At 37.3% G+C, this 18,988-nt stretch overlaps 1 protein-coding gene across 2 annotated transcripts in view; it reads right to left on the bottom strand.

The window, feature by feature from the left end:
* The window catches only part of atf2 (activating transcription factor 2), a 139,371-nt gene that overhangs the window by 74,212 nt on the left and 46,171 nt on the right, over positions 1 to 18,988 (bottom strand). For both annotated transcript variants that reach the window (XM_072579173.1, XM_072579174.1), the window contains 4 exons: positions 15,565 to 15,683; positions 13,290 to 13,418; positions 3,771 to 3,943; positions 2,755 to 2,869 (listed from right to left, as the gene is read on the bottom strand). In XM_072579173.1, the coding sequence (XP_072435274.1) occupies positions 2,755 to 2,869; positions 3,771 to 3,943; positions 13,290 to 13,418; positions 15,565 to 15,683 (536 nt within the window). The remainder of the gene's footprint in view (positions 1 to 2,754; positions 2,870 to 3,770; positions 3,944 to 13,289; positions 13,419 to 15,564; positions 15,684 to 18,988) is intronic.

The raw sequence follows: 18,988 nt of genomic DNA, 5'->3' as shown, positions 1-18,988 counted from the left end.
CCAGTTGGCAGAGCATCTGCATTCTGCACGCATCAACCAACCCGATCTTCCAGTTGCCACCCATTTTAATACCCCATCCCACTCCCCCAGCGACATGTCAATACTTGGCCTCCTCCACTGCCAGAAAGGCCAAACATAAACTGGAGGAACACCTGAGATTGCACCTAAAGAGTTTACAGTCCAATGGCCTCAATATTGACTTTACCAGCTTCAAAATCTGTCCACCCCCAAGCCTTATCCTATGTCCAGCATCCACTCACCGTCAGTCCCCACCCACCTCCCTGACCTGACTATTTTCCGACTCGCCTCTCTGCTCCACCCCTCCTCCTACCTGCAACCATCTACCTCAATCCCACCTACCCTTTCCCCAGCCCCAAACCCTCCCTCTATATAATTCTGGGCTCCCTCCCCAGTCCTGACAGAGGGTTTTGGCCTAAAATGTCAGCTTTCCTACTCCTCAGATTTGGTCTGACCTGCTGTGCTTTTCCAGCTTCACATCTATTAACTCTGGCTTCCAGCATCTGCAGTCCTTACTGTCTCCTTTCAACATTTAATCTGACAAGTTTCCTTACGATCTTGTATGCTGCCAGAAGATAATCTTTAAGCCTTCTAAACAATGAACACAGGTCCAATCTTTCTGCGCAAGACAACCTCAATTTCAGGAATTGACCAAGTTAATATTATTTGAATTACTTCTAATGCAATTACATCCTTCCTTAAGTAGAGACCAAAACTGTGCACAATACATGTGCAGATTCATCATAGTCCTGCATGACTGTAGCAAGATTTCCCTACTTTAAAACTCCATCCCTTTTATAATAAAGGCAGACATTTGATTTGCCTTCCTAATAATAAACTTGTATGCTAGCTTTTTGTGAATCATGCACAAGGACATTCAGATCTCTCTGTACAGTGGTAAATAGTATTCTGCTTTTCTATTCTTTCCACCAAACTACCAAACTTTAGCCCACTCTCTTCACCTACTGATATTTCTTTGCAGACTCATTTGTGTTCTCTTCACAACTTACTTTCCAACCTTGAGACCACAATACAGTAAGCCCCTTCAACCAAATCATGAATACAGATTGCAAGTAGTTGAGGCCTCAGCACTGATCCCTATGGTACTCCACGAGTTATAGTTTGCCAACTTGAAGATGATTTGTTTACCCTGATTCTCTGCATCTTGTCAGTTATTCAATCCTCTATCACTGCTATTATATCATCGCCTGACACTGCAAGTCATTATCTTGTCCTGCAACCAATGTGGTATATTATTAAATACTCTTTGGAAATTCAAATGCACTGAATCTACTTGCTCATTTTATCCACCCTGTTTGTTACATCTTCAAAGGACTATAATAAATCTGACAATCATAATTTCACTTACACAAAATTATATTTGCTGTGTCTTTATAATATAATGTCTTCCTGCTCCCTCCTTAATAGATCACAGCATTTTCTTAAAGACAGATGTTAAGTGAACTGAACTATTGTTTCTTGCTTTCTGCCTCTCTACATTCTTGAATAGTGGAGTTACATTTATGGTTTTCCAATCCATTGGTGCCTTTCCAGAATCTAAGGTAGCTGTTAACCCCATTTACTTTCTTAGTACTTTTTCCTCTAATGATTATGATTATTTTAAATTCCTTCATTCCTTTGATGCTCATTTTTCTCCGATTCTGAAGATGCTTTTATATCTTCTACTGTGAAAAATGATGCAAAATACTTTTTCAAAGTCGCTGCCATTTCCTTGTTTCCCATGATTAATTCCCCAGTCTCACCTTTTAAGGTATCAAGTTGCAACTGCCCATTTCTTATTAAACGGTTGGTTTATATTTGAAATATCTGTTAAATTTGCAGCTTCAGAGTATCTAAAATTTGGGCAGAACCTTCTACTTTCGCTGGCATCAAGTCTGAAGGCAGAAAGGGTATTCAATTATATGGGGTGGTGTTCTACCAGAACCCTGCTGCAATTCTACCTCCACCAGAAATAATTTCTGGGCAGAGAGGTTCACTGTCAGCTTTGATGTCCCTCCACTAATTGAGACTCTTCTCTGTCTGCACAAATTCTGCCATTGCCAGAATTAGCCTAGCTGCAAATGGGCATGTTGCAAGTTGACATGCATGACAAATTCGGGTTGCTTCTCACCTTAGGTTGACAGCCGTGACAAGAAAGGGGAGTGGCCCAATGAAAGCCACACTCCTGTGCTACAAACCCAGTCCCTGTTGCATTACTTATCTACAGCATGTCTGCTCCACGCTTATAGACGCTGATGTGGATATCTTAGCAGAAAGAACCCATGGCCTCCTCAGTGGTGCTCAGTGACTGCAATCCCTGCTGGCCTCTGATTAGCTAGTGGATACTGTAAGGCATGAAATCTAGCCATTGAGTTTGATTCCAAGGAAAGGCCAAATGGTGGCCTTAAAACTAGCTGATTGGTGTGTGGTTTAGCAAGGTTTCCCAATATCAGATAGCATGGGTCCCTTGTTGGCTATCCAGCCGGAAAGCAAGTCCCTGACACAATAACAAAATTCTATGTTTGGTGTGGAGAATTAAATCACAATATGCCCTTCTGTAGCAGCTTACAGACTTTCATTGCCATTAGTGAAATAAGAAACTTGATCATTTCATATACTAACATACAAAGATTAAGCAAAGACCACACCCCTCACCGAAACATATTAAAATTGATTAACATACTGCAGAAATATAAAAGGTTAATGTAATATTCTAATATGCTTTTGTCCACTTACAGGAACTGTTGTATGAATACGGACAGATGGGTTTGTGATTGATGCAGGAATAGTGACAGGCATGGTCTGTCCATTAGGTAGCTGTAACAAGAGAGGAACTGAACCAGATACTGGTCTAAAAATAAGCAAAATTTTAGAATTACTGTAACTGCAGTTCGAATAAACATTGGTATAATTATTAGAAGCATACTTTTAAATTGTACAACTGTGCAGGTGAAACAATTCCAGTCAAATTGCACTAATTTATAAATGATTTCAAAGCTTCAGCTACTCACCCCTTCATTCAAAATTTTTAAATTTTGTTGGAATCAATTCTATATGAAATTACGACCTTTTCCCAAAATACTTAGCTTTTTCTTAAGGTATAACCAAAAAAAACACCTTGGAATAAAGAACTTGAACTTATACAAGCACATTACAACCAAATTAATGACTTAAAGCAGTCTTTGTAACAATGTTTAATAAGCATGGAGGTCAAGTTGCATGCAATAACATCCCATTAACAATAAATGAGATGAACAACCAGCCTGTGGTGGTGTTAGGTCAAAACTGTTGTAGAAGAATAGGAGAAATCCCTGCTCCTATATAAACAGTCGCATAGAATATTTTACATCTATTTGACCACGCAGAAAAGATGTTAGTTTAAGGTCTCATCCAAACGGCAGTACTTTTCACAATGTAACATTCCTTACAATTGTACTGAATTGTCAGTCCATATTGCACGCTCAAGACTACGGTGGGGCTTAAACACATTTTCTGACTCAAAAGAAACAATGCTATCAAGTGCTAACCTGACATCTAATTTCTTTTAAGCTTGAATTTTGAACATCTGCAGTTGCTTCCATTCTTGCACAACTTGTTAGATTCTGATTGGATCATTCAGTTACTTTTTAATTCAGAAACTTTCAAGCAAATTTCTTTTTAACTAGACAAGCAGATGTGGAGACCAAAACTTCCCAGTATTTGATTGGACTATATTTTGACATCATAAATGAAAAACAATTCTCAATACTTACACTATATTTCTGTTTGTTGGTGGAGTCTGTGTGATGACAGAAGTAGAGGTTGGAGAGGGCAAAGCCTGTTGTATGACAACACCAGTTTCTGAATTTGCAAGTAGTACATTAGGAACTTGCAAAGATGCTGGACGAATAGTTGATACAGTTTGTGTTTGTTGTAATGGGGCATCCTATATCAAAATTTCAAAATGATATTAACTTGATTTTTTAACAAGTACACATAACTCTAGCAGCTCTGCCATGTTATTTATAATAGTGAGTTCGAGGATAAGATTATTTATTCTTTGTAACACTGGATACATTATCAAGTCTACTGATGCATAGTAATCAATGCCAGAAGAGGATGGGGAGGGAGAAATCTGGAAAAGAAGAACAGAAAGAGGATGACAATGACAAAGAAGAGGTAAGAGGTAAAGGATGCAACTGAAGAGGATTGTGAGGGGAAGACCACAGGAGCAGCAGCAGATTGGACATGGGGGACAGACCAGGAGAAAGAAAACAGGTACGAAAAGAAAAACAAATGAAGCTGGGGATGAGATGGAGGTTAGGAGGCTGTCAATAGGAAATCAAAGTCCTCAAGTGAAGTGGTGGTAAGGTGTGTAAATTTACACCTATTATCCACCAAAACACAGATCCATTTATCAGTTTTCCTTTTTAAGCTCTCAAGATTTGTGCATGAGATCAAATAAACAGACTGCAGCATCAGAAAGGGCTTTTGTGGGAGTGTCAAGACTCACAAAATGTTTACAAATCCTGAAATCTCAACACTTTGGTCAAATCCATAAGCTAGGAAAAGCTTTCAAAGGTGGAGGAAGAAGACTTAAGAAAGGCAGATGAGGCTCTGTCTAAAGGGCATAAAACTATTTTGCAGTGTTAAGCAGTTCTGCTCAAATAAATAAGGTCAACGCTAAAAGTTAATCTGAAGATAATGGTTCAATAACATCTTGCCTTTAATGTACTAAAATGTCCCAAGTGTTTCACCAACAAATAAAATTTGATATCAAGGAACAGGCAGATTATAGGACAAATGAAGTAGGTTTAAAGGGATTTTGAAAGGGATTGAGGTAGTAATATTTAGGGACGAAACTTCTGTGCCTAGGGCCCAGATTGTTAAAAGCATGGCTGCCAAAGGTGAAGTCATTAAAATCAGGAATGACCAAGAAAGAGGCCAGAATTTGAAGAAGGCAGAAATTTTGGTGAGCTGTAAAGCTAAAAAATATTACGGAGGTAGGAAAAGGTATGGCCATGGAGGAATTTGAAAACAAATATGAGAACTTTGAGGTTGAGACACTACCTCATTGGGAGGTAATATAAACCAAGAGATGGTGAAAGAATAAGGTAGCAACTTTGCACTTTTTTTTCATATAGTAAAGGTACTGTTGCAGCACGTGTCACAAGTTAGCAGTTCATAGTGCCAGATTTTAGTTTCCAAATTAAATTATACATCATGAAAGATCTTTCTTTATTAATATACGGTGCTATTAAACCTACATCCAAATGCTGACTTGTTTAAAACTGATTCTATCTTTGACAGAACTTTATCTAGGAGCTTTTACTGCACTATTGGAAGGTGGGTGGCAATTACAACATGATAAATTTATCTCAGCAGTTTCCATTACAAATTTGTCCAGGAATTTATGAAGAGGAATGGAAGTTAGTGCAATGTACAAAGTTTACAATGCATTACTACTGTCAATTGCCTGTGGCAATACACACAATCATTTGATGAATAAAAGTTTTGTTTTACAGGTACAAAAATGTTAATGGGATTGGGAGACTTCAGAAACATTCTTTTTAGAGCAATCTGTAACTGGATTGTGAATAGGTAGTAAATCCTGATAGTAATTTCTAATGATAATTGTTGACAGACACGAGCAACTAATAAACACAAACTTTTGGAAGTAAGATTTGTGACAGGATGCAAAGCTGCTCATGACTGAGGTGCCTTACTAGGCCACTAAAGAGGGCATTAGAGGTCAAGTACATATTGTGAGACTGGAGTCATGTGCTGGCTAAATCAGGCAGAGTGGCCAGACTCCCTTTGCTGAAGGTCTTTTGTGAACCATTTGAGGTTTTAAAATAATCTAGCAGTATTGAAGGTAATTTATTCCTGGGGCTAACCCATAAATTATCAAATTTATTGAATTTAATTTTACAACTTTTCATTATGGGATTTGAAGTCATAACTTGTAATGCATATCTGATGCAAGCTTTTTTATGTTATAGATAATAACACTGCAGTTTTTGAAGTAGCCAATAGAAAGCATAAGATGAACTTGTGAACAGGATACGATGATCAATTTCAATATATATTTCAAAGATATATAGCATCATTTTGCTGAACCATGGTTTATGGTCCATCAATTGCAAAACTGTTAAAATCAATCATACAATCAAAGCAAAATCAGTCCCGTTATAATATTTCCAAAGAAATTTAGTCAAACACAATGGCAACTTCACGGTGAATGTTTTCTGCACTTTCATTTTATTAATAACATTGATTTATTCATTAATAGTTGATTAGAAGAACAGACAAAATTTGCGAAAAACACACATGATAGAATGTGGGATGTTGATTCAATGCCTCAAGGTAAATAAGTGTGCATTCCTACTAATTGCATCAAAAGTGTCAAACTTGACCGAAAAAAGAAACTGCAACTACTTTATATTGTAGATTACAAATAATTCATACAAGGTGACACAAACAGACCAACAGTACAACCAGAAGCCTATTCCATCCATTAAATTAAACCATACTATTTCAGCAATTAATTGCCACTATCACAGCAAAGGAGAAAGTGAGGACTGCAGATGCTGGAGATCAGAGTCAAAGAGTGTGGTGCTAGAAAAGCACAGCTCATCAGGCAACAGACAAGGAGCAGGAGAATCGACGTTTCAGACATAAGCCCTTCATCAGGAATGAAGTTTGTGCACCAAGGGGGCTGAGAGATAAATGGGGGGCAGGGCAGGGGAGGAGGGGGAGGAGGAGGAGGAGGAGGAGGCTGGGGGGGGGGGGGGGGGGGGGTAGCTGAGTGTGAGATAGGTAGCTGATGGGTGGGGTTTTCCACCTATCTGCTCCATCCTACTCTCCAACCTATCACTTTCACCCCCCCCCCCCCCCCCCCCCAAAATCTACCTATTGTATTCCCAGCTACCTTCCCTCAGCCCCATCCCCCTCCCACTTATCTCTCAATCCCCTTGGCACACAAGGCTCAATCCTGATGAAGGGCTTATGCCTGAAATGTTAATTCTCCTGTTCCTCGGATGCTGCTTGACCAGCTGTATTTTTCCAGTACCACACTCTTTGACTATCACAGCAAACTCTCAATCTATTACTCCTGTTGTATTGAATATTGAATGCAGCATTTATGTTGTTTTAATAGAATGTGCGTCAAGTCTGTCATTTCTAGCAACAGCTGCTAGGCCGAGCCAAGATGGGACTGAAAGTCAGAAGTTGATTTCTATCATTTTTAACTACAGTTTAACAGAAGATACTTTGGCCCCCAGAATGCATCACAAATCACAACACAGATCAATAGGATGACAAATATATTTAGACAAATTTCATACCATGGCTACTTAAATAACAATGTGGCATATATACTGAATCTCCACTGATTATTATGATCACCAAGATCTTCCGAATCACTGATCACCATCAAAACTGTGAATTGTGCATTTACACATAATATAATAACACGCATAACCTGCAAATACCATGTAGCTCAAACAGCTGGAATATTTCATACACTTGGAGAAATTTTTAAAATGTCATTCTTAAAGAAATAGCAGACATGAAAGATTGACAATTTGATTTGTCTGCTGCATCGTTAGAGCACTTTTTTACAAGTTTGCTATGAAATATCTACTATGGAACTAAATAAAATGATTTAGAAGGCTATAGGACTACCACAGAGGAACATTTTTAAAATTAATTCAGTTCTTTATCATAGCTTTCAGAAACATCCCAAATCCTTCACATAAAACAAATTCGGTCTTTGAGTTACTGATATTATGAGATCAACTGTTTTGTACTTCATAAAAATAGACAAATGGCAGTGACACAAATGTCCAGTTAATGTTTCAAAAAAAAAAAGCATAAAATGTAGCCTTCTTGCCTGGAACCCAGGTTTGAATCCCCCAATCTGGTGAAAGGTCCAGCCAGTGCATAGAAATAACTCTTATCAAAATTACAAATCTCATCCAAACTCACTTTCTTTATCATTCTCAAACTGCCGATCAAGCCTGTCACTTGGCTGACAATAGTTTCTACCTCCCAACATCTGTCCTCCATTAGGATGGGAACGCACTCCGCTATTTCCATTCTTTATCTAATCAGTGCTAGAAAATCACCTGCAACATGTGCCCATACCATTACTTCTAATTTCCCTAAAAATTTAACCACGGCCTCTGCCATTTCTGTCATATATCCTGCCCCTCGCCCTTAACATCATCATTCAAAACTGCATGGTCCGTTCTCACGTGTATGATGACACCCTGCTAAACCTCACCAGCACTCTCCTCACTCTACCACTGCCTTTAAATTATCTGACTGTTTGTCTGAAATTTGTGCAGCAAGAGTAGACAATTCCTCCAATTTGATACTGGAAAGATCCAAAGCTTTGGTCTTTGATCCTTGCCATGAACTTTGTACCTTAGCTACTGGCAACTGTTTAATGCATAAGCAGATTGAGAACGATAATATTTGATGCGTTTTGTGGCTTCCTATATGTTATCACATGTAACATATATTAGAGTCATGTTTGTATTGGTATCTAGAAGTTTATTAACAACTAGGTACATTAATATCATTTCTCAGACATACTAATCTGGGTAGGAGCAAATTACTGCAGATGCTGGGATCTGAACTAAAAACAAATGCTGGAGATCACAGCGGGTCAGGCAACATTCATGGAGGGACAGAGGTAATGTTTCGAATCTAGATGACTCTCTGATGAAGAGTCATCTCCAACATTTGTTGTTTTCAATACAAGTCTGGGGGTTATTTGCATACTTAAATTACTATTTCATTATATATGCAGTTGACTGGCTGACTAACATACCAATTTGCAAACTGACAAGCAACTGAATTTATAGAGTGTAAGATATAGATCTTTCATACCCAAGTGTAACATGTTGCGATGTCATCTGTCTTAAAGAGAACTGTGCAACAGAACTGCGCAACAGAACTGCATCACAGTTTAAAAAGATGAGTTTTTAGTCACATATCTCTGCATAACCAGGACTGGATATTTCCACTTCCACAGCTTCACCCACACCTCCCCTCAGACTCATCTGATGCTACTGAAGCCTTTGCAACTTCTAGACCAGACCTTTCCAACACACGGCTATATTCTGATGCCCATGTCCTTGATCATCCATCACCACTACATCAACCTATGCTATCTACCATTTAATCAATGTCTTAGCTTTAAAAATTTCACAAGTGTCGTCAAATCCCTTCATGATCTCAGCCCTTCTAATCTCTAATCACCTCAACCCCACAGCACTCTGTACCTTTAATCCTCCAATTCTGGTTGCTTCAAAGTTCCCAAATTTAAATACTCCACCATTCTTGTGCCTTCAGCTCTAGAATTTCATCCTTAAAGGCCTCTGTCTACTTGTCCTTCTTTAAAGATGTTCCTCAAACTTACCCCTTTGACATAGATTTTAGTCATCTGCCCCAATATGTCCTTACATGGCTCAGTGCTAAATTTTGCTTTATAATGCTCCAACAAAGTGCATTTGGACACTTTATTATGTTAAAGGCATTTTTCAAAACACAGCTTTGATAGAGTTGAATTCTCCTCTCTGACATTCCATGCAAAATTTCACTGATCTATCAGCCTACCATACATTAATATTTAAGTTTTGGAGTGAATCCCACAGTTTCCAACTCAGGTGGAAGACTGTTACCACTATTTAAAGCTGACATTAAATCCATCCAATAATGAATAGGCAATAATAAATTTAATGAGATCATAAATGTCCTCCATAAATGATTGACCTCCCAGTTACATTATTTTATTCCAAGCTCTGCTGACTTTCTTAGCAACCCTTATCACTTTTATAGCAAATGTATTTCCATAAAAGAATAAATTTTATACATTAACAAATATAACTTTAAAAAAAATTCACCTACGGAAATATTAATCATTTGCTTTTTGCGTATTTAAGAAAATTTAAGTCATACTTCCAGTAACCTTGCATTTTGTTTATATGATTCAGTAGCACTTCAAGCATCACAAATACTTTTGCCTTTACTATATCAGCTATCTCATTCAGCTATTATACAACTTCACATTTATATATCTCAACGAAATCCTTGTTAACAATCTTTCTAGGTTTAAGTATTAACATCTAAACTACCATGAAAAAAATACATTGCAATGCCTTATTGCAGACTTCTGCCACTAGATGCAGCTGCAGTGCCTATCCACTAAAAAGAAAAAGAATGTACGAGATACATGCAGTTTTCTTATATTTTCCATGGCACAGAGAAGAATCATTGGCATGCTTCTAAAATGAACTGAAAAAAAAATTATACCTTATATGTCAAAAGATGATTTGTATAGAGCTGCATCAATACAACAAGAGATCATAAAAATATGCCACAGTGCTTAGTTAGCCCATGGTCACTTACGGTATATATATAAACAATTGGGAACTAGGGACAAATGCAAAGTATTTACATGAGACACCAAACTGACTAGTGGAGTTTTAAACAACAGGAACACAACATTAAACAGTGGGGTAACAGTTTTCCACCTGAGTTGGAGGCTGTGGCATCCACACTCCAAAACTTAAATATCGATGTACAGTAGGTTGATACTTCAGTGAAGTATTGCATGGATTGTCAGAGATGAGAACTCAACTCCGTCAAAACTGCGTTTAAAAAAATACCTTTAACGTAATAAAGTGTCTGAAGGCACTTCATTGGATCATTATAAACCAAATGCAGTAATGCTAAATAGATCAAATGGTTAGATGTGATGCTTATTGGTATTGATGGTATAAGTTCAGTTCTCATATGACTGAGGTAGTTCTTGGTGCATGCCTCTTCTACTCGCGTCTCTATGATATAAGGAAAGCAAGAGATTGAGAAATGTAGGTAGATATAATAAACAAACATTGGACAACATGTAGACAGAGAAGAAACCAAAAACAATGGGACTAAAATCGATTTGAAAGGTGATGTCATAAACATCCAAGAGCATTTAAAATATAAGGCAATGAGACTAGAAAATGAAAATAAAGAAGGGCAATATAAACAAAATAACTAGACTATCTGAGACAAGGCAGAAGACTGACTTTAGGTATTGACAGTTAGCTCAACAAAACTATCAGTGTAGCAGCCAGCCAGATATTCAGTGTAGAGTCAGAAGGATAGAACATAAATTCTCAAGCCTGTACTATAATCATCCTTGGAGTTGTATGTACAATCCTGGTTGCAATGTTACTGCAAGAAAACGCAGACATTGGTGATAGTGCTCAAAACAGTAACCAAACTATATGTAAAGCATCTGAATTACTGTGCAATGAAAACAGAGTGTGAAAAAAAATTAAGGGAGAATGGTTAGATATTTAAAGAGGTGGGTGATCGAACAGGGTGACTTTGTGAGAGTTGTCAGATTTTTTTTTTGTGAATACTTTGTTTTGAAATATATGCATTGATACAGTATAATAATTCAAAGGTATGAACTGTAAGCAACAGACTTATAAGTGGACTGAGCTAGCAGTGAAGAAGTTGTTATATTGTGCTAATAACTCAAATTGCTAGAAAAATAATATGAAGTTCAGGAAACTGCATAAAATCTTAGCAATTTGTGGTGAGGAAGATATACACCATGAAATGTGCAATTCCATAAATTGTTGGATGGATTTTTGTCAATCTGCAAGGATCCTTGCAAAAAGCAGGAACACACTATCCATCTTCTTTTGATTGTTAACAAGTTGCTGTATTTATACCCTAAATACAAATGACACTCGTCACAGTCATTTAGCACTGGTATTTCACATTGTAAGGATCTTGTTAATCATGTAATTTGTGATCCTCAGTCTTGGAGCTTCAGAAAGGGAACAGTTGAAACTACCAATATCACTATTGCAGATAAAATTTGTTCTCAGAGGTCTTTTTCAATTGAACTTTTCTCCTTAATTTTTCTTGGTGTCTGTCTCTCTCTTAGTCCAATATTTCTTCACTTTCTATTTCTCTTTCTATATCTAATTTGATTCAAATTCATCGACTGCCCTTTTCTAGTGTTAAATTTGATTGGTTAAAAGGATAGACCATTGATTTGCCTCGATTTTCGTGAGGTCTCTCACTGGTGTTGCTACAATATTATCAATTCACATTTGCAGCAAATTGCCATGAAAAAGTTTTGATCTGAAGGTTGAAGTAATTCCCAGCACTTGCCAAGAGGTGAGCTGCTCCAGCAGTTTCTGGGTAGTTATTCAATTTCTACAGTGTTATGAATGCATTTACATTATTTTGTGCTATTTCCTGCACAATTGCTTACTTTTTCAAAAGTTGAAATTAACCTAGTGACTCCCTAGAGATTTTGTCAAGCACAACTTGTTACCCAGACATATTGTGGGATTCTATGTGCCTTAATGCCTGGAGTATTTTTCAGGAGATAGTGAATTACTCTCCAGTGGTATGATGGAAAAGCTTCTCTACTATTTTCTTTTTTGTCATCTATTCTGTTCTTTTCACTATGCAGCTATACACATTTCTATAAATTTCAATGTTCTCTCTCCATCATGTGGGCAATTTTAAACTCCAAGCACGTGAGTTAGCAGTGATTGAACAATAGAAGTTACTGTGCATGAGTTAAGTGAGATTTTATTCAAATGCAAGAATGACAACTTTAATACTGCGCTGAATTGATGCTTAAACTTGCCTGTTTCCCTGGTCACTTTCCCAAGCTTTGAAAACCTGTTCTGCTGAAGTAAAATTTGGAACCAAGTTTTGAACAGTCACATTGATGCCTTTCTCCCCAAAAAATGTTTTGCATCAATAAGCACCCAATCACGTTCAAAGAGGTTTCTGTCAGTTATTTCTTCTGACAAGTCCTTCCTGAGGCACATTTCCATGTGGTGAGCATGTGGTTTGTTCCATAGCTGCTAACGTCAGCAACTTTTTTTAAAGTACATGATTTTATCCCTAAGGGTTTCTTTCATGTGGGTTTTTCCAATAAAACATTCTAATTTCAAAAGAACATCTGGAAATTAAATTGCTGCAAAAGACAGTGCCAATGTGATTTTTGAGAAGATTGTGTGATGTATTTTTAAAAATATATCCATTTAATTTAGCAACTTCATTTCAAAATTGTTCGCAACATATTTTTGTTCAGTTTAACCAATCAGTTTTACTTACTCCCACTGCTATCCTAGCTTTATGTAATGAGAAACAGATTTCAGATTCTCTTCAGTTTCTCTCCTTAAATTAATCTTCATTTTCTTCAGAAAATTTCAAGCTGCAACTTAAAATAATTGATAATGTAAACTTAGTACCTTTTCATCACTGGTGGTTGACTCTGGGTGAGGAAGGGGACTATTCTGATGACTTGTTTCCACAATCGGCATATCTTCCACTTTAGCTCTAACTGCCGGTAAAGCAAGTGGTGACATGTCCAAAGGCATCTAAGCAATGAAACCAATAGACTTCAGTGAAAACTAAAATCAATACCAATTTTGAGCAATTATATATATCTCGCTAGAAAACTGTATGGCTTGAATTTATTAACATAATGTAAAGATAACCAACAATAAGATGTGCCCAGTTAATCACAGCACAATATAAAAAATATGAACAATGTCATGAAAAACATGAATAAATCAGCTTGTATATATTAGTACTGACAAAGCTTTCGGATTAGAAATTTGAAGGCCCTACGGTCTAAAAAATACGTAATTACAAGGATCCAAAATGGCAGGCAACAAAAGCATGCTTGTTCTGCTCCAGAAGAACCCCTCCTGCCACACTGCTGCTTAGTAGAGGTTCCAAAGGAGCGGGCATCAGGCCTTTTTACCAAATTAGATTGCGTACAATCATGTCATGTGTTATGCACACTACAATTTATACAGACTCTCAGCAACTAAGCAATTACCAGAAGTCCTTAAAAAGATGACTGAAGGTTTCCACTAAAATGTATGTTAATTCTTTTTTTGCTCATAATTTTGTATATCCTAGGGTAAGTGGTCTCTTCATGTCTCCACAATAAGACTATGGGTAGGTCTCAGCTGTCAGTTTTCATCGACCAATTTCTTCCCACCACATTCAGAATATTCAGTTAGCATTTGAAGTAATCAATCTTGCTGAACCTTTACAACTGGCAAGCAGCTTGTTGTATTACCACAAACTGCTTGGTCACTGGCCTCAAGAAGTATGTAGAGCACACATTCTTCCCGGATTCAACTTCAATTCCAGGACTTCAAAAATGCATTGTTCCTCTTGAACAAAATTGGGGGGGGAAAAAAAAAAAAAAATCGAAATACAGTAAACCTTTTATTATCTAGCACCTATTGAGCCAGGAGTGTGCCGACTGATCAAATATTCTGGATATTGACGAGTCCACATAATCAATGCAAAACTTGCGCTAAGTAATGGAAGCATGATATAGGGGTATGCACATCATCATTATACTTTATTTATAGCATAAATCATTTAAATAATAATGCGACTTTGCCTTAAATAAAACTAATCGGCAGACAGCCTTCTCACTTGCATCCTCAACTGACTATTTGGACACTGAGGTAGATTGCAGTATTTGAGGAGAAACTCACTCAAAATTGAATCAACTGTTGTATTTCGTGTGGTCATTTGAATGAACAACAAGTATATTAATACCAAGGTAAGTAAATTTTAAAAAGCTATTATAATTGGACAGAATAATACAATAAACTTGGCTGTATTTGAGGTATATCATTTTTGCCTGTTTATCGAGAAAGCTAGTTCACAAGGTGCCAGTTAAAAGAAAGCTTTCTGTATTCAGCTAATTGAGCGGTGAAGACATGAACAGATGTAGAAAACATTTTGTTTGTAACTGATTGGGCAATCAAGAGCAATATTATAACCTATAATCAAAGATGGAAGCTCTTTATCAGTTACATTCTATGTTTTGTTTAAAAATATGGCTGTGATAGGAACAAAATGGTTATCTTTCGTAAAGACACCAATGAGTTGCACAGATTCATTAAAATATTTCCAATTATCACATTTTCCACAATATTTTATCCACACTTTCCCCAGAGAATTTTGTCCATTCACTACAATTTCTGAAGTTCACATTCCTTTTAGTATCTTCAAAAATGGCAAATTCATCTTGTAACTTAAAGGAGAAGTAATAAATACATTCAGACTTAAACCAGGATTGCTATTTTGGTGCTACATACAATACCGCCAGTTCTGTTATAAAGCATGTTTCTTCAACACGAATTGGCTTTAACATGATTGAATAATTTAGACTGTTATTTGTAGAATGGAAACTTTCATTATCTGTATTGGCTATAATGCGATTCCAGCCGCATTAGTTTAAACAGTGCTGCTACTGCGTGATTTTCTTATAATGCAGGATCGCACGCAAACAGAACTATCGCATTATATCTGAACCGACTGCACCAGAAAGGGGTCACAAAATATCTGTTGTGCAAAGTACATTATTCAATAATTAGTTACATTAAAGATCTGTGTAAACATTGTAACAAGACATCCTCTGAAAATTTAGCTCAGTCATACCATGAAACCATGTTTCAATATTAAGAAAGTCTAGACATAAATACTATTCACCTTTTTGATGTCATCTTCTGAAGCCTTCTTAAATTCATTTTCAAATGGACTTGCCAGCTCATTAAAAAGCCCTACCTCTTCACAATTCTTAAGGAAACGAGTTGGAGTTGGAGTTTGGTCTGAATGGATTCAAAACAGTAAAAAAAAAGGCACTTTTTAGATTAAGTTTAGCAGACTCTATTAACTTTCATCAAAGCTTTAATGGAAACATCCAGTGAATTTGTACGTAAATCTGTCCATTTGTATAACAGCCATGAAGAACAAATCAAAAAAGGAGAATGGCAAAGCAGGGCTACTAGACTACTGCATGAACCATTTGAAAATTGGCACTGGAGCAGGCAGATCAAGTTAATTTACATAGTTAAAGGCTTGGAAAAGAGAGATAATAGAGAATATAAAACAAAACAGTCAAATATTTTACAGGCATACCAATTGAAAAGAAAGGACCATTACGGGATATCACAAGTTATGAGTTAGAGATAGGAGAGACGGTAGAAATATTAAATAATTATATCACCTCAAATGAGGATAATTGAATAGTAGACTTGACATTAAATGAGATGATTAATGAGATAAGTGCCCATAAAATATAAAAGGTGAATATGTTATATAAACTAAACAAACACATCATGATAAGAATCCTGGTCCAGATGGATTGCATTCACATATTTTAAAGAATCTAAAGAGCTAGCAGAGTCATAATTACTCATACTTAATAACTCATTGGAAAAAGGTGTCATGCCAAATAACTAAAGTAATTTCTTTACTTGAGGAGTACGACAAAACATGTCCATGGAATAACAGACCACTGAGCTTAATGTCAGTTGGAGGAATAACATCGAAATCCGAAAGGACAGGACATAAAAATATGGGGCAAAGTTCAATGGAGATGATGGGAGTCTTGTCTGCTGGCCAGAGATGTGGTGAAACCCCTTGTTGCCTCCTTTCAGAAGGTTTGCCAAGACATGAGGCAACTAGGCAGTTAAATAGCCTTCGTCTCAAGGCCCAAGGTTCTGCTGACCAAGAGGAAAAGAGTTTGCCAATCAGAAGTGTTTTGCTCAGCCAAGCTCCACGGAGGTGGTGGTTGTTACTGGAAATACAGGCATCTAGAGCTCCAAATCTCAGAGCAACTCAGGCTAAACATGTTTTGTGGGATTCAGGCTGGTAGCAAGGGCAATGGATTGGCTCTCAGTAGCCCCTTCCTTCAAGATGTCAAGTCCATCAATCAAGCATTGTGTACCTTGAAGGTAGAACCTACCCCAGGAGATGGCAAGCAGGTTTGCTTCTGCTCCCCACACTGCGACAGAAATGGGATGAGGTCCATTGTGGTCATTAGAGGTTCATTTAAGGATATCAATTGGGGTGAGGTAGGAAGTCCTTCTCAGCCCAGACCAAGTAGAGTAGAGTATGACACCTCTAAACATGTCACTAAAGAGGGCAGAAGAATCTGTCCCAGGAAATAAGAAATTTAACAATAAATAGTCAACATGGATTTCAAAAATAAAAATCTTGCTTGATGAACTCAATTTTATGAGGAGATAACATAGAGTGGACAAAAGAAATGCAGAAGATGTCTTTTATCTGAATTATTAAATGGCAATAATAATAAACAAGTAAATTAAAATATGAAGTCAAGGGAAAAGTACTAAATTAGAGTACTAGCTAGCTTTAAGACAAAAAGCAGAGATTGGGAGCAAAGGGTAAATGTTCATAGTGGAACAAAGTGGGAAATGATGTTCCACAAATGTATGCTGGAACCACTGTTATTCAAATTTACTGTAGTGATATGGACTTTGGAGTCAAAAACATAATTTCTAAATTTTCACATAGTATCAAATTGGGGTGGTGGTGGTTGTGAGTTGAGGGGGATACAATAACATTGAGGACTGCAACAATTATAGGAGAATATTAATAAACATGTAGAATGAGCAAATAATTGAATGGAATTCAGCACAGATAAATGAGAGGTAGCACATTTTGGCAACAGGAAGGTAACTTATTACTCGAAAGGTGCAAGTCTCCATAAGACCATAAAACACAGGAGCAAAAATTAGGCCATTCAGCCCATCGAGTCTGCCCCACCATTCAATCATGATATATTTCTCAACCCCATTCTCCCGCTTTCTCCTTGTAATCCTTGATCCTCAAGAACTTAGATAACTCAGTCTTAAATATACTCAGTGACCAGGCCTTCACTGCCTTTTCTAATGAATTCCATAGATTTACCAATCTCTGGCTGAAAATGTTTCTCCTTATCTCAGTTCTAAAAGGGCTTTGCTTTATTCTAAGGCTGTGCCCTCGGGTCCTAGTCTCTCCTACCAATGGAAACATCTTCCCAACATCTACTCAGTCCAGGCCATTCAGTATTCTGTACATTTCAATTAGATTCCCCCTCATCCTTCTAAATAGAGTATAAATCCAGAGTCCTCAAACATTCCTCATATGTTAAACTTCTCATTCCTTGGACCATTCTCATGAACCTCCTCCAAACACGCTCCAGGACCAGTATATACTTCCTGAGATACGGGGTCCAAAACTGTGCACGATACTCCAAATGTGACCTGACAGAGCCTCAGAAGTACATCCCTGCTTTTATATTCAAGTCCTCTCAAAATAAATGCCATCAGTGGATTTGTTTTCCTAACTACTGACTCAACCTGCATCTTTACTTTGAGAGAATCCTGGACTAGAACTTCCAAGTCTCTTTGCACTTCAGACTTCTGAATTTTCTCCCCATTTAGAATATAGTCCATGCCTCTATTCTTCCCATCGAAGTGCAAGACCTCACACCTTCCCACGTTGTATCCCATCTGCCACTTCTTTGCCCACTCTTCTAACCTGTCCAAATCCTTCTGCAGCCTCCCTGTGTCCGCAATGCAACCAGTCCCTCTACCTAGTTTGTATCATCTGCAAACTTAGCCAGAATGCTCTCAGTTCCTTCATCTAGATGGTTAATGTATAAAGTGAAAAGATGTGGTCTCAACACAGTCTCATGGAACACCAGTTTTTCACCGGCTGCCATCCTGTGAAGGACCCCTTTATCCCCACTCTGTTCTCTGCCAAGCTCACTGAGGTAGAGAAGCAAAGTGATCCAGGAGTACAAATACCAATTTCTAAAAACTGAGTCATAGGTTAGCAAGACCATTAAAAAAAAGCTAGCCGAGCACTCGGGCTTTTCTTTTAATAAGATAGAATTAAAATCTAGAAAAATACTGTGCTAAAACTGTGCTGAATTTTAATTGGACCATATTTGAAATATTGCATGCAATTCTGATTGTCAAATTATGAAAGTGATATACTGCACTGTAGAGGACACAGAAGAATTATACTAGAAATTCATGGATATACACATCAAGTAAAGAAAGGCAACTGGGTCATTTCTATTGTGAGAAACCAAGGCTTCGGAGTAACCTAATATAGGTTT

The sequence above is a fragment of the Chiloscyllium punctatum genome, chromosome 10 (genome assembly GCF_047496795.1).
Source record: "Chiloscyllium punctatum isolate Juve2018m chromosome 10, sChiPun1.3, whole genome shotgun sequence".
Taxonomy (NCBI): domain Eukaryota; kingdom Metazoa; phylum Chordata; class Chondrichthyes; order Orectolobiformes; family Hemiscylliidae; genus Chiloscyllium; species Chiloscyllium punctatum.
This window is presented reverse-complemented; position numbering and strand designations above follow the sequence as displayed.